Genomic DNA, 17,350 nt, shown 5'->3' on the forward strand with positions numbered 1-17,350 from the left:
TAACAATGGAGGGGTTTTACCATATACGTACATGCATTAATTGTACCTCAATGCGTGAAATTAATTACTACAATACTTTACATTCACGACCACTTTGAAGATCAAGTCATAAATTCATACACATACTCACGTAGGAAGTAAACATCTTGACCAGATATTTAACATTTACCTGTACTGATCTTCAAAAACGTGAACACAAAATACTTTGAAAAACCATTAATTTTAGTAATTACATACTATAAATCACGCATTGAGGTGCAAGCAAGTGTTAATAATATAAAAACTCTTGGTACAAGTAATGCATCTACTATATACAGTGTAACTCTTCTATTACCTGGACCATTGATAAAGTGTTCATTTCTGAGAAACCACAGACTTGTCTTGGGTCCAAAATGTATGTACAATTATAAAGTGAGATCATGAGGCTATCAAGGTACCCAGATATCATTTTTGAGGAGGTCTGTTGTACCTATGCAGCCATGTACGTAACTTGAATAGTGTAGAGTGGGGATATGTATGTAAGTGCACTATGGCGAGATTTAGGTATAACTGAAGAGATGGTACAACATTAATGTGTTTATGGACGCATGATGATCTCATTTATAGTCAACCTGTCTAATAAGGACCATTTTTGGATTTGCTAGAAAAGATTGATGCTTTGGTGCTATACATTAAGATCCAATTAAAGTATAAATTAGCTATAACTGAAGAGATGGTACAACATTAATGCGTTTATGGACGCATGATGATCTCATTTATAGTCAACCTGTCTAATAAGGACCATTTTTGGATTTGCTAGAAAAGATTGATGTGCTATACATTAAGATCCAATTAAAGTATAAATTAGCTGCAGCTTATAGATGGTCTTTCAATACAGGTGGTCATTATACAGGTTGCAATGTACCTAGACACCTTCACTTTGTAAGACAAACTTGGCATGGACTTGTTGTGAGTGGTTATTGGAGGTGTACACTCCAATACAGCAATAATATCCTGCAAATTCCTCCACATACCATAACATAATTCATTATATCTCTTGAGCCCATTGTGGTCCCACCACAAAAATTTTATCAAACGTAGACTATGACCCAATCATTATTCACACAAGAATTTGAAAAATTTCAAGCAGCATTTTTCAAAATATAAAGGATTAAAGTTTTCAATGAAGTACTTTTGAACACCATAATTAAGTAGATATCCCATAATTTAGGGGTCACTGGAAAGGTCAATCAACAGTCTTCCATCAGTGAAAACTGCGTTTAAAAATATTTACACAGTACAAAGTTGCAGTTGATTTTGTAACCAGAGATGGACCAAATTTTCATGAAATATTCAAAATATTTGTGGTCATAAATCAGAAACTATGGAATGTATGAAGCTAAAAATTTTTGCACGAGTGATAAGCACCACAGGTACTACAAACACACCAAGTTTCATCAAAATCCGAGAGGTGACCCTAAATTCCTTGTTGATTTGACATGGAATGACCCCAATAGAACATTAAACTTCTTGAAACGCAATCTGAGTTGCTGCTCGTCTAACATCAAAGCAACAGCCTACCTTACGATAGTACGACCGTCAATGGAATACGCTGCAGTCATCTGGGACCCATACCACCATAGCAATATTCAACAGCTAGAGAAAGTACAGCATAGGGCAGCTAGATGGGTCCTAAATGATTTCAATCGATTCAGCTCAGTCACAGCTATGTTACAGCATCTTTCTTGGCCAAGCCTTCAGCTGAGACGTAAAATATCCAGATTACAAGCACTTTTTAAAATTATACATCAAGATTATTCACTGTCAATTCCTCCTCATTTTATTTCAATGACAAGATCCACCAGACTATATCACCCACATCGTTTTATTCTACCAAACTCATCCACCTATTAATACCAACAGAGCTTTTTCTCCAGATCAATTAAGGATTGGAACAACTTACCATCTTCCATCATTGAGAGCAACAATATTGACTCTTTTTCAGTGGAACTGCAAACATTGTATGGAACTTAATAACTGTAATCTTTGTAACTACGTAGCTAAATTCATTTTATGATTGCTTTTTTTCCTGAACATATCAGCTGTGCTGTCTGCTCAGTAACAATAATAATAATAATAGGGAGAGTCTCAGACTACTGGGCTAATCGAGATGTTGAACCTAATGCACACAAACTGATTGCCACTTGATCCCAAGTGATTTTAATGTCATTGGAATAGATTATGGTTGTATTTTCCGAGATTTGAATATCGATCACGTGAGTGCCTATTTCATGCATTGGATTGCTCTATGCGTTTACTGGGCGAGATAGCCGTATTGTTAGGTGTGTATAAGCTTCCTATCCTTGCTGTTGGAGACTGTCTCACTGATGTATCAACCATTCTGATATTTGTTTGCAAAAATCGCGTCATTTTGGGCGAATTTCAGCATATAGATGGCTCAGCCAGATGGCTAACAAGCTTCAATTATAACCATACTCCGCATGCAGGTACTTTATCTAGTACTGGTCATTGTTGACCCACGGCGCAGTTGCTGCTCTGCTTGTCCTGTGCTCCAGAGCAAGAAACATTTTGTCTGTCGCCAAAAAGCTGCACAGATCGTGCTGCCACCGGAAACTGACCCATAAAATCAAACCACCAATACTTTGAGTTGATGATAGACTACTTGAACAATGTTGAGAGTGAATATCGTGGCATACGAAGAACCCTACGAACTGCTGCAACGAAAAATCACGTGATTTTAAGACATTTGTATCGTTTTCTACCAGAAGAAAATGACAAACTTGGCTGCCACGCTGGTGTTATTCAAGTTACACTTAGCCTAACACATGACAATAGTTAGGTAGTTGATTGGAGGATATCGATTTTTCACGTTGCGGACCCTACCTATAGTATGCTAACCATTTTTGTTAATGGTCACTGTAATTTAATGCTTTTAGCTAATGGCTACATTTATGCATACCTGCATGCTTCAACAGCCCCTATTGAAAGAGTATTTGTCTACAAGTGGGGAATCGACATCTGGCAAACGCAACAGACTTACTAATAGTAACTTGGAAAGGGAAGTTCTGCTAAGAAAGAATAAGGAATACCTGTGACAGAGATTGCGTCAAATGCACTGTATTAAGTGTTGTATTAATCTATATTATTAAAAAAATTGACAGGTCTTGTAATACAAAGATTTTGTATTACTAAGCTGGAAAAATGGTAACTAAAAAGAATTAAGAAAGATTACTAAAACTAAAACTAAAATTATTGATGAAACTAGTTACAACTATAACTAAACTAAAACTAAAACTCCATACTAAAACAACACTAATGGTAATCAATAAAGCAAAGTGTAAGATTCTCTAGTAGCAATAAATAGTTTGAGTTTCACTGACTTTCCACTGTACATAGCATTGCCGTATACATGGAAAGTTACCATGCAAACTCAAAATATTTATACAAGGTAAAGGCTACCATAAATGCTATGCAATGGTGACATAACTAGGTGATACAGTAGGACTTGAATCTTGATTATACGAACTCTTTATTATCTGAACAGTGTAAGTGACTGTTCTATTTGAGTATTCTTTAATTAGGTGAACATTCTATTAGAGTAAGTGCATGTTTTATTAGAGCAGTTGAACAGAACTTACTATATAAATGGGCTTGATTTATACAAATGGATTCACTTATCTTTACACTTTTATAATTGAACTGGCACACAGATGCTTGGATAGTGGAGGTCCTACTGTACTTACTATACATCAGTTAGAGAAACAAAATAGAAGTTGTCTTATACGTAAACAATTTACTTGGTTATGTGTGACCCAGTCCTAGTTACATAATTACATAACCAAGTAATAATAATAATAAGTGACGTCATAAATAATTAATTAATGAATTACATAATTAATTAATGTACAGCGAAACTACTTAGCACACGCACAATGCTCACCGGGATTGTGTTAGACGATAGTAAAACAGGAAAAATAAAAAGGGATTTTTTCTTCTGTCCATTCGTTATTGAATAGAGTTTTCCATATAACGCCATCCCTTTTCAGTACCTGACGACCAGTAACTCGTTAGTTACCACTCGTAAAACCTGTTTGCGTGCCCAGTAACTAGTAAGGCCGGTTTGTAGCTCATAGCAACCAATTCAAATGCGCTGCGCCGCCTGCACGTTAAACAAGGCTCTTGAGGGAAAGCACTATTATTGGTGGAAACAACAATGTTTTCTTTCTTGGAGGTTAGTTCTATGTAATGTACTCCAACTAATACTTTACTGCAGGTAGTTTTTAGGGTATTCCATTGGAGTATTAAAATGCGCAAAAGCATTAGAATACACTTACGAGATTTTAGCCTATAGTCAGTAGGGAAAAGTCTTATTATTGGACCAAATTTACAAGTTTGTACTACTGTCAAATCACTGATACTACGCTGTGTGGTCTGTTATTTAGTGACCAGTCCATAAGTGGCGACTTACTATTTGTAGCATTCAAGGTAGCATTGTTTAGCTTAAAGGTAAATTTCTATCGGCCAAAAGACTGTTTACTATGCTCAGGATTGAGTAAGGGGCACCAAGAAATAGTTTGTCATGTAGCAGTCATTCTTATAAGACTAGTTTGTGTTTCATGTGTATGCAGCTTCTGTAGACATATCAGTACTGTGCATGTTGTACACTAATGATGCATTCACATGTGTCATAAGATAAATAATATGCTTTGAACATTTGCTTTTACCATATCTTTGCAGCACTGGATGTGCGACTGCTGGTCAAGACAAATCTATTGTAGATAACATGGCTTATAGCTACTATAGCAATCAAACCAAGCACTGTAATATTGTTAACACTGAGTAATAATGACTACAATAGCAGTGCAAATGCAGATGTAATGAGCTATTCAATTTGTGGATGGTAGCAGTGTTAGTGAAGTATGTACTAGGATTCTGTCTTATAACAGTGCTGCCTGTTCACTTCTCAAAACAAACCCGAAGATTCACTCGCAAACAACTATAAACTTGTTGCTAACTACTCACGTAACACTAGTCTATATATCGTACACATACAGGATACTAATATAGTTATGTTTTTGGTTAAATGTCTGTTGTTACATATAGCTTGTAATGTATGACTGTGTACAGTACATATGTATAATAACTTACAATATGTAACCGTTTCAGCAAAAACCCGTCTAGTTCGCACAAGCACGAGTATTGAGAAAATCTAAATTTTAAAATAATTCGTAAAATTACACATGCTACAAGAAAAACTATGCAAGTTTTTCTCGGGCCAATACTCAAAGAAGGAAGATTCAAATCAATTAAACTATACACCATCTTACTCATGGGGAGTTCGAAAATCTTTGTTTCATTTCTGTAGCCCTAATGATTTGCGTGTCACGTGAGTTTGTTTACGGAGCAGTAGACGTAAACAAAGCTATTGCTGTTTTTTTTTAACAAAACTGCCTTCATATGCCTATGCACAGTTGAATACAAGGCTAAAACTATACCTTAGTTGGTCTGCCAATCCATGGTGAACATTGTAAGCCAAATTCCAACTTTTTAGACTAATCCAAACGGAAGTTATGGCTATGAATGCAAGCGCCTGTAGTTTATTTTTAGTATAGTCACTGTACAAATTGATTTCCTTATTCTTCCTATTTTCTAGCACTGTAATTCCAAAACTACTCACCACAGAAGGCTGAAACTTTGGTGAACCATTCCTTGAACTATGCATGCAGATAATGCTGAGAAATTTAAAAAAATATTTGAAGGTTGTGCGAACTAGACAGGTTTTCACTGAGATGGTCACATATGTGACTATTGTAAGTACATTAAAGTGAAATTAAGTAATGGATAACTCTCAATCTTTCTTTAATATTATTGCTCTGTTTGTGTTGGCTGGTCCATCTGTAATGCTATACTTTTTATAGCATACTGCAGTATTGTTACTAGGTTGTACTGAGAATAAAGCAGATGGGGTTGATAATGGTCCTATTCAGTGTCGTGCATGGTATTGGGGACATTAGCTTTATATAAGTTGACCATATAATATTATTATGTATGTACACTGAGCACAGAGTTGACGCTTGTTATCTGTATAGTAGCGTTGTGAACCGGTATGGAAAAACTGGTTATTAACTGGTATTGTCTTTTTCCCACTCACTTGGTAGACTTCTGCTGCCAAGTGATACGTCATAGCATAACCTCAAAGCATACGTAAATGCTGTGTAGCAACAAAATAATATTTAGGCAATTTGCAGTTGTTAATTTGGCGAAATACACACTATTTAATTTTTATTAAATTTACTGATAAATTGGCACTACACTGTTGCACATGTTGTAGGCTGACAGAAGGATGAATTTGTGTTCTGAATGTTTCTTGTGCTGAAATGTTTGCCTTGTAGATTTAGTGCTCAGTCACAGCGAGCTGTCCACTGATCCTTTTCACAGGGTTAGATCACACGACGCGTAATCAAATATCTGAGTCTGACCTGGATTGGATCATGTGTGCAATGGATCAATTAGTTCACGTTGAAGTGTTTTAACATAGTCCTGCTACAAACTAGTTTTTTTGTGAGCCATACCCACTTATCATGATCATGTACAGGGTGTATATCTCGAAGTAATACAGTAAACCTTTGATTTCTTTAGGATGTCATATCAAGTTACACATACAGTGTTAAGGAGTGTTGACAATGTCATCAGTAGACTGCTTATTGAAGCCAAACTACAAGGATCATTGAAACTTAATGCTGAGTAGAGATCTGACCAACTAACACATTGAAAGTGACTGTAGGTATTGCATCATCACTTCGAGATATGTATTTGTACAGGCTATACTGAAGTAGGATGATCTCCTCTCTTTATATATTATGAACTCTTGCTAGTGGCCATGGGTTTGACTCCATGTAAACTTACAGACAGCATCAAACATAAGATTCATGTAGACTGTAATACTATTGATAAATGAATACAAGCAGAGTCTTACAATTAGAGCGAATTTGCTAGTTTGTGTGTAAAATCACTGATATGAGCACTTGTTCTTATAAATAAGACTTGTTCGTGTTTCATGTATACAGCTTACCTAGACATATCAGTACTGTCCATTTGGTGCATATAGGCACACATGTCAGAGAATAATAGTAGAGCTTTGAGCATCTTATTTAATGATCACTTTCACCATACCATGCAGCAGTTTGGATGTGTGACTACTGGTTAAGACCAATCCATTGTAGATACACTTTTCTGTACACTTCGTAGAACGAAATTAATTTTGTGTCTAAACATGGCTTATAGCTGCCGTAGCAATTAAACCTATCACTTTACAATTATATCGGAGTACTGATGGCTACAATAGCAGTGCTAATGTAAATGTAATGAGCTAGTCATTTTGGGAGTGGGTAGCCATGTTAGTAGTGTGCAAACTAAGATTCTATGATATAAACTATTGGCATATAGCTTATAATGTATGTGGACAGTATAGATCCTTGCTAATCCAAACTCCTGTAATCTGAACACTTGCTAATCCCAACAGTTGAAATGACTGTTCTATTAGGGTATTTTGAGAACAAGTGTTTGTTCTATTAGAGTATTTGAATAGGGTTCTGTATATAGTCAATAATCTGAACAATTTCACTACTTTTATCAACTTGAGAACAGTGCTGTTCAGATTATTGAGGATCCACTGTTTAATAAATTGCTATAATATCCATTTTATTGTATTATTAGCTTACAATGTGTGACTGTTGTGTGTACATACAATGAAATTAAGTGATAGATAACTCCCAATCTTTCTATGATAGTTCTGTTCTGTGTTGGCTGGTCCATCTGTTGCCCTATAATTTTGATAGCATACTTTAACATTGTTACGAAGTTGTACTGAGCTTTCGGTGTCTTTGTATTCGTACTGGTGACATCAACTTTATAATATGACCATGTATTTTGTGTATGTACACTATGCACATGGCTTTCCCCTTGTTATCTGTACAGTGGTCCTTCTATAATTTAAATTCATTAAATAATGGAAAGTTAAAACTGATTGATTTATATACAGAATTCCATTCAAATACTCTAATAGAACATACAGTGAACAAAATACTCTAATAGAACAGTCACTACTGTTTGAATAACAAAACATTTGGGTATCGATGGCCGAACATTAAAGGGACCACTGCACTGTGGTATGTGTGACCTATTAGAGTATTTCGTCATTTAGTGAACATTCTATTAGAGAAAGTGTATGTTTTATTATAGTAGTTGAACGTAACTCTATATAAACAAATGGTCTTCATTTATTTGAACAAATTCACTTAACTGGATGCTTTTAATGTTGAACTGAAACAGATGTTCGGATAATGGAGGTCCTACAATACTTATTATACATCACAATTAGACAAAGCAAATACAAGTTGTTTTATATGTTAACTTGGTTATGTGTGACCCGGTCTTAGTAATAATAATAATAATAACATCTTCAACAGAGTTCAGTCCCAGATGGGACCTTGCAAAACACACTTGTTTGCATCTCGCCTGACACGGCAGTTACTAAGGTACACCAGTTGGAGACCAGATCCAGAGACATAGGGGACAGATGCCTTCAACCAGGACTGGTCGACAAGCAAGGGATATGCCAACCCACCATGGTGTCCGATACCCAGATGTAGGGTTGGCAATGAAAAAATCGACCCTCTTTGGATTAACTTGTAACTAAGGGGATGGAGCCTACCAATGGTCTAGTTTTAAATGGTGGGTTCGGTAGCGACCAAATGCCTTCCTTTTGGGATATAGCTGTGTCGTAAATTTTGACGGATTTCGGCTCATTTTCATAAAAATTGGCAGGAACATCTAGAATGTTGTCCATTGCTATTTTAGGTTATTGGGTGAGGTGCCCTATAAAATACACTTGTTTAAAAGGTGATTCGCTGTACTTCAGTTTTTGCTAAAATGGCGCTTGACGTATCTGCAATGAAAAATAAACGAACTGAAACTCACTTAACGAAATCCATGGTTTATTTGCTAACTCCCAGGCACCTTTTTGGACCTGATTAAGTGGGGATTTACAGTGTTTACATGCCAACGCAAACTGACGCCCTCTCTCACGCTATGATTTAGAAACTCGCAGCATCTGTTTCACCAAGAATACGCATCCGTTTTCTATAGCATAGTGACCACAATGTAATGCACCATTCATGAAAACAATAAAGCGCTTTAAACAGCTTCGCTGATGCTGCTGCCTATTTTTATTTAAAAACCTGAAAAATCGCGAACATTTAAAATGGCTACATGCACAGCAAGGGGATCATCGTATTATTACCCTACGGTTTTGATGAAGGCTTGGATAGGATTGATCACCCAGAGTTGGAGGAGAAACTATATATGTTTATTTCTTCATTGCCAACCCTACCACATGTCTGTCTCAAATGAAACAACAACGGGCTAGACTGATCATGACAACTCCACTTTGGAGGAGTCAACCATGGCTTCCAACCATTCTGGGAGTGCTGGAGGATTATCCTCGCCGATTAACCTCACAGGAGGACCTGATAATTCTCCCAACAGATCAGGAGTTCATCATGAATCAGGGCGTTTCTGAACTAGTTGCATGGTCCATCTCAGGGAATCCTTCAAATCATGAGGAATTTCTTCACATACTTAAGATCTCCTTTTGTCCTCCTGGAGGATAAAAACACAATCAAACTACAACTCTCTGGTTGCCAAATGGGCAGACTGGTGTCAGGAAAGGGATAGGAATCCCACTGCTGGACCTATAGAGGGTGTGGTCAATTTTCTAGCTAACCTTTATAAGGAGGGATACAAATACCGTTCCCTCAATGCCTATCGCTCAGCAATCTTCTCAGTCCATGCTAAGGTGGACGGTCAACCAGTGGAGCAACACCCACTGATCTCAAGAGTGCTTAAAGGCATTCAATGAGAGACCTCCTCTGCCCAGATACTCTACCTTCTGGGATGTTGGAGTGGTACTAAAATACTTGAAGGACCAGAGTGCAAACAAAGAACTTCCCTTCGTTCTCTTACCCTCGAAGCGGCAATGCTTTTGGCTTTGACCAGACACTCAAGATCAGTTGACCTTAGCAATTTGGACATAAGTAGCCGAACTTTCACTACAGAAGGCTTGTTGTTAAGCCTCAAAATTTGTCCAAGCAAAGTAGACCATCCAAGCCTCTGGCTGACTTCTTTTCCCCATATTTCGAGAGGACCCGTCCATTTTCCATGTTGCCACAATTTAGGATTATGAGAAGAGAACTCTTGAGTTCCGTGTATCTACGACAAGCAAAGATACAAGGAAAACTACCCTCTTTCTTCACTGGATTGTAAAGCATGACCCAGTTACCAGCAGCACTATTGCTAGGTGGCTGAAAACATCACTGTGAAAAAGGTGGGATATAATATGGTATTTTCAGTGGCTTATTGAATACAAATAAGCTTTAATATAAACTCTGTATTATACTCATGTTATACTTTAGTATAATGCATACTATACTATTACATATATGGTTTCATTTTATTTACCACATTACCTAAAATAGCTTATATCAAACATAATGCCCACACTATACCATCACATATATGGTTTCAGTATGTTTAACGCATTAACTAAAGCCTTACATGTGATTGTTAATATACTACAGGTTATATCAAGCTTTTTTGTATTCAATAAGCCACTGGAAACACCATCTTATATCTCTCATTTTTCACAGTGCATGCTTACAGGAGGCTGGTATAAATACAGATATATTCAAGGCTCACTCAATTAGAGGAGCAGCACCATCTAAAGCTGCTTGTTCAGGGATTACAATCTCTGAGATCTTACAGGCTGCATATTGGTCATCTGAGAGCACCTTCCAAAGGTTTTACCATCGCCCATCTGATGACAAGGATCAGTCCACATATGGGAGAGCTGTTTTGTCATCAGTTGGGGGCTTCATACTTACATATTGATATGGGAATGGGGCCTTCTGAAATGTAATTTCTGAATGGCTCAGGGCATGTAGTGCCTGCATGCTCTTAGGAATTACATGAGGAAGGTGAAGTTGAAATATCAGTATGTCTCCCCATTTTGTACCCTCCCTATATTTATGTACCAAACTACATCATTTTTCTTGCAGATTGTAATGCAAGAGTATGGATCAGTCATTCATTCATTCACTAGTTACTACAAAAGAGCCAGACTGATTGAACACATGGCAGCTTATATACTCCGGATTCCGGAGGTGATTTCCTTTTATTTATTTTGTTGCGTGAACACTTCATATTGCTGTATTAGTTTGTAATTATGCTCATTACATATTGATATTTCAACTTCACCTTCCTCGTGTTATTCCTAATAGCATGCAGGCATTACATGCCCTGAGCCATTTGGAAATTACTGTACCAAATTCATGCTAAACATTATAAATAGCAAAAGTTGAACATTATTATTTGTATAAAATTGGGAATGATTTTGAGAATAATGAGTACATTTTGGGAATAGTTAGAGCACATTGATAACTTTTTTGGAGAAATTCGGAATAGAATAATGATGAAAATTTGGAACATAATTCCCTGAGGCCTACTATTTTCACAGGTCAGGTTACAATTGGTGTTTCCTGAAATTACCTTAACAGGATATATGGTAACCTCTGCTCCTTAAGAATATGTGTGAGGTCCTTATTATCACAAATCCTTTTGATTGATAATTTAGGAAATTTTATCTTTTAATGCAGTGTTTTCTGCTAGACTTTATCAGTAGCCAGACTAGTGAATCTCAACTTTCATACTAGTTACCAACTTTGCAATTCATTACCAACCCGTCATCCACGGTTCCACCATTCTTCAACATAAAATTGTAGACAGATTTCCCAAAGAGTACTACTGTACTAGTGGTGCACCAATGTATCCCATAATTAAAATCACAGATCCAGAAGTACATGGCTCACCTGATTATTATAGCAGACTACAGTATATTCATGTAACTGGCCATTCTAATATTTAATTTGTTGCTTTGAATTAGTTGGCCATTTCGTTTCTTAAGTGTCATGTCACTTTCGGTTCAATAGCCTGGCATTATTGCACCAACTTTTGGTTGAGTAACCACTTAATAATCAATAACAAACTAACAGTGCATTTGATGTGTGATCCAGACACATTATGTGATCTTTCCAACTGTTGTGTCTTTACAACCACCTTCTCTCTGAAGTACAGACCTCTGCGCTGTTCATCATGTTAAACCTAGATAGTCTCTGTACAACTTACAATCACTTCAAGTAGTGACTATCATCACTTAATGCGTTACTGTAACTGGTCAGCTATGACCAAGAAATGGCTACAATCATGTATTTAGGCCACTGCAATGAGATAACTTGTTTCTCATCAGCTTCTCATAGAATAACAGATGCGTGCGGGCGGGTTATCTCATTATCTCATTATTTGTAAGTCACATAAAAACTTCATACAGTAGCTGACACATAAAGAAAAATTGTATAATACACTATTACAAAAGTAGTATGGTCTATTTTTTTATTTTAGGTTTTTGGCAGTGTGCACATTGAGGGTAAAACGCTGAGTCCACATCAACTTCAACTTCTTCAGCACAGTAAATACATATTGGAGTATAGCCTGCTGGATAGTACAGCTTCTCAATAGGGTCATAGCAATTGATATTGCACACATATACTTCTGAAAAGGGCTCTGGAAGTTCCATATCCTGTAATGAAGAGCCACATGTATAAGAATAGTTGTCAAGCAATGACTCCAGTGATGTGCGTTGTGTTTTCTTTAACTTTGTTTTACAGTACAACAGACGCCACATATCACATTCCTCACACAACATCATCATGTCAACATTCTTTACATGTTGCACACTTGCAGAAAATGGTAGTGTTTTTTTAGGTGTCTTGACATGGAGAGATGGTCGATGTTCTTCAGTGGTAACTTGACCAAATATCTGGCTGAAACTTAAATAATGGTTGTCACTTCCAGGTGTAGGATCTGGCAATGAATTAAGTTGTTTAAATATTTCTTCAGATAATCGAGGTGACTTACATATATTACATTCTAAAGAGCCACATTTACGGATCTCAAAAAAGTAATGCCGCTTCCTGCAGCAATGTTGCATGAACTCTTTCAAGTTTGGGTGATCAGGCAGGGATTTTTTGTTAATAGATGTATTTATTATTGTGTCATCAATTTGCTTTAGCACAGTCAAAGACTGGTCCATAGCTTCTGCAGTAGCAGCATTAAAAACATTAAAACTTTCTTGTTTTAGTTGAAGTCTTGATAGGACTTGTGGAAGACAGATTTTTGGACCAGCAACTGAATAAATTATGGCCTCTCTCAGTGTGGGATGCTTAGCAGCTGCAGCTCTAATTTCCTTCATATTTCCAGCTTTTCCCAATAACTGTTCGCTGTCATCATCCATTCCATTCCATGTGAGTCCAACACATTGCAGTCCCAGGTTGATGACTGACATAATGTGCTCCACTGGATTTCTCCATGAATGGTAAGGGGCTGTCCTGGCTGCACAAAGATAATCTAGATCTAATTGTAGAAATAATGAAATCAGAGATAACTGAACTGCAATAAAAGTAAGCCGGTGGTCAGGACCCCCATCAGTATATAAAAACAAAATAGGCTTTGACTGAACATCTGTTTCGATCAAAGAAATAAGTTCAGAAGCATGCCTTATTGGGCTGGATGGCTCAAAAGTACCTTCTTTTAAACTAATATGGACTTTACCTGAATACCAAGAGCCAGAAATATCATCTGGGATAGCAACTTTAAAAAAGACTGATGGTATAAAGCTGAGCTTTGTAAAGTCATGATCAGCCACCAAAAACTCTGAGCCAGGTGCTGTGAATACACGACGCCCTCGCTCAGCTGCTGCTACTGGGACATTGGGCTCGCCAATTTTTATCCTATGTTTGTCATTGAGGCAATAAAATAAGCAGTGTTCCCTAAAAAGAACTGCATATTCTCTTAAATATCGAAAAACACCAGCTGCGTAATGACAATCTGGGTGATCTTTTCTGAACTGACGCTGTTGAACTTTGAAGTGTACTTTAAAACGGCCTGTGTGGTGGAGGGCTCTTAGAGAATTGGGTGCTTTGGGCCAAAACTGTAATCTAATCCATTCTACACTTGGAATTTTAGTGTCTGCTGGACATCTTGCTGCTACTTAATCTCTAAAGTCACGGATTGATATTGCACTTGCAATGTGTGTAATATTTGTATGACGACGATCATCCACAGCTGTACCAACTGATTCTTCAAGTAATTTACTACATTCATCCCAAAACACGTCATATTGAGACTTCATGCCAGAATTATTATGCCGGAGGTCCATTACTATAGATGGATCTTCAATTTCAATTGCTTGCTTCACTCGTTCGTCAATTTCGGCCTGATCAGTTGTGTCACTACTGGAGCAGTCACCTGTAAGATCTTTATAAAAATATCTTAAAACTGCTGGCTTAACTGTATGTGTTACCCGCCCAAACTTTTGAATAAATTCTTGAATCATCATCCTTGTGTGATAAACTGGAATATGCTTTTTAATTTCTTCAATGACCACTTGGCTGTTTTTGAGTGCTTGATCAAGACAATTGTCTGGTACATGCCAAACAAAATATGCATTTCCACAATTATTACCACTTGAGTAGATGAGCAATAATGCAGAAACAGATAAGCCAGCTTTAAGCTTCTTAACCATGTAATACTTTTTCTGGTTATCAGAGGGTAAATAAGAATGCAAATCAATTAGGGAATAAGGGCCTGCCTTTGAGAGCTGTTCACAGATATCTTGAAGCTCAGTGCAAACACTCCCAATTGGCTTTAAATACAAAATATCCATACTTTTGTCAATGGATCTCCAGGGTGTACCAGATGAATGAATAGTTTTCATGACTTTGCTTTTATCTTGAATTTCACATGCATAAAGATGCAAGGTGTTTACCAGCAGTTCACAACTTTGCCTCATAGACGCCCAATTTTCTCTTGAAAAATAATTAGCTTGCAATAATCTAAATAATTTTGTACTCAAGCTTTGAATGATATCAGCAGACATATTACCTGCTGAGCGTTTGCGATGTTTTGATAATTCAGGAGCATTGAATCCCTGAAAATCTTTAAAACAAGCAGGAATTTGATATCCACGAGCAGAAATGGTACTTTGATGCCCGTCTATGTACCATAAAACCTCACACAGTGATTTTACAAAATTGGTTCCTGATGAATTTACCTCATTAGAATTCCAATGAAGTTTTTTCAATTCTAGGTAATATGTGACCAGAGTTGACAAAACCAGGCTTCCACACACATCCAGTTTTACGACTTTGGAGGACCATTACTCAATGTAAGAGTATACAATTACCTTCTAAGTTTGACCTATCACTGCACAATGTTAGGAGATGATTATGTAAAAAGAAAGTAGGTCAATAGCATTTATAGTACTTAAGTTACAGTTGGACAAAGTCTGAGAATTGGATGTGTGTGGAAGCCTGGTTTTCTCAAATCCGGTCACATATATGATTTCATTATATAACTTATCCTTTTTGTTTCTCTCTTGAATACATGATGGAACCTTTTTCCTTGATATTTCTAACTGAGATTGTTTCAAAATGTCAAATGCATTTGGACGTTGAACTTCCACCACACATACATCTTCTGAAGTATCAACAAAAAACTTGATAAACTTTCCAAATTCTTTTGCTACTGAATTTACTGCTAAATCGGGGTTAGCCTTTAAAGATAAGGATTCCTTGCTGTTGCCAACAAATACTGCTGCAATCTGTGAATTGAAAATCTTAATAAAAAAGTAGCTAATTTGCAATATATATTTATGCCCATATTCAACAAAATCCACCTAACCAGAGCAAAAAGATTTATTAATGCCATGCAGTAAAAGATTTTTGTTCTATATGGCCATTATAGTATAAAAAGCATCAAATAATCAAGTCTGCTTATGCATCATGGCAGCCATAATGTATGCCCTTTTCAGTATAAGCGCCCCTGGCATGTTTTGGGTTCTTTTGAGGCCACTGGGTTGGCTAGACATGGCTGGGTGGATCAATAAAATGCCATGTATTCAAGTGATTTCAATATCCCATAAACTAAACCCCACCTGGATTTTGTGGCTTTGAAAATAGCTACAAAGACCATATTTGTAACCTAATACAATATACACTGTATACTTTCCCTATACCATATTCTCCATCTTAGCTCCAGTGTCCTTTAATATCATACAATATAGCTTTTAGGCTCCTTGGCTATGGGTAAACACCTCGAACAGGCTGTGCCTTCTGTGTCCACCCTCCAGTGCCTAACTGGTAAAGTAGATAAGAAGTAAGAAGAAGCTAGAAGCAACCATAGATCGACACTGTATAAAAGGGCCACCTATAGACAATACGGCTACTGAAGTTTTTATAGGCTCTTTATAATGAATGCATGCAGTCAATTATTAAACTTCAACAGTGGCGACCATGCATATGATCATTTCAATTCCAAAATACGCTCATTTAAAACAATATAGCTAGCTAGCTAGAACTCACCTGTGGTGCTTCAGTGGTGGTTGATGAGCTAGACAGCTTCGGAACCAACACAGAATTGAAAAATTCACGAAAGGTAGCTGTATCCTAATTGGATTGAACGATTTCCCAAGGAAGCAGCGATTTTCTACGAGATAAATCCACTACCGTCACACACAAGAGAGCCATGCTGTTAATACCAACCTTATCACGTGCGATAATGGGTGCGCATGTGCATAACTAAAAATTTGATGCGGGCGGTTGATGAGAAACAAGTTATCTCATTGCAGTGGCCTTACTGTTAATATGTAATGGCTGTGTGAATTGTTAACATTAACATCGAGATGTGGTGATTTTGCTGGCTCATTTTGGGCATAATAAGTATGTGTGGGAACCAGGAATTACGCCAGTAATTATAAAGCTTTAACAGTAGGAAATCCACAGATTGCACAATTCCATTAAAACCGAGATACTCTAATGCAGCACTCAGCAACTATAATAGAACAGTCACCGAATATTATTTACTCTAATAAAGCAGTCACATTGAAATGAATTACTCTAATACAGCAACCAGCTAAAGAATTCAATACTATTTGAAACTTAAACATGGAGTGATACAGCAATAAACTGACATTGTTAGCCAACTATGGTGCCATAATTGGACAATTCTCAAAAAGCATAATATGTGATTTTAAAGCTCTGCTTAAAAGGATAATGCTGGAGCATGATAACCTCATTCCTAGTGCTGCCATTTCTTGGCCACAACCTTCATTTCACAATCTTTTTGCTCAGGATTTTTAAGGCCTTAGCATTTTTCACAGTTTGGCTGCTTTGGTATGAAT

At 36.9% G+C, this 17,350-nt stretch overlaps 1 protein-coding gene across 1 annotated transcript; it reads right to left on the minus strand.

Moving 5' to 3' along the window:
- Nucleotides 1–12,496: 12,496 nt before the first annotated feature.
- On the minus strand, nucleotides 12,497–14,836 carry LOC136247970 (uncharacterized). Its single transcript, XM_066039788.1, has 2 exons — nucleotides 14,194–14,836; nucleotides 12,497–14,118 (listed from the first exon to the last, which is right to left on the minus strand). The coding sequence occupies exons 1-2, from the start codon at nucleotides 14,834–14,836 to the stop codon at nucleotides 12,497–12,499; spliced, it is 2,265 nt and encodes a 754-aa protein (XP_065895860.1).
- Between the last annotated feature and the right edge of the window lie 2,514 nt (nucleotides 14,837–17,350).

This window comes from Dysidea avara, chromosome 2 (assembly GCF_963678975.1).
Source record: "Dysidea avara chromosome 2, odDysAvar1.4, whole genome shotgun sequence".
In the NCBI taxonomy this organism is placed as follows: Eukaryota; Metazoa; Porifera; class Demospongiae; order Dictyoceratida; family Dysideidae; genus Dysidea; species Dysidea avara.

Bases quoted from the DNA above. Each gene is read 5' to 3' on its own strand.
- LOC136247970 (XM_066039788.1), bottom strand. From the start codon at position 14,836: ATGGATATTTTGTATTTAAAGCCAATTGGGAGTGTTTGCACTGAGCTT. The intron at 14,119-14,193 runs GTGCAATATCAA...TTCCAAGTGTAG, and splicing joins AAATATTACACACATTGCAA to AATGGATTAGATTACAGTTT.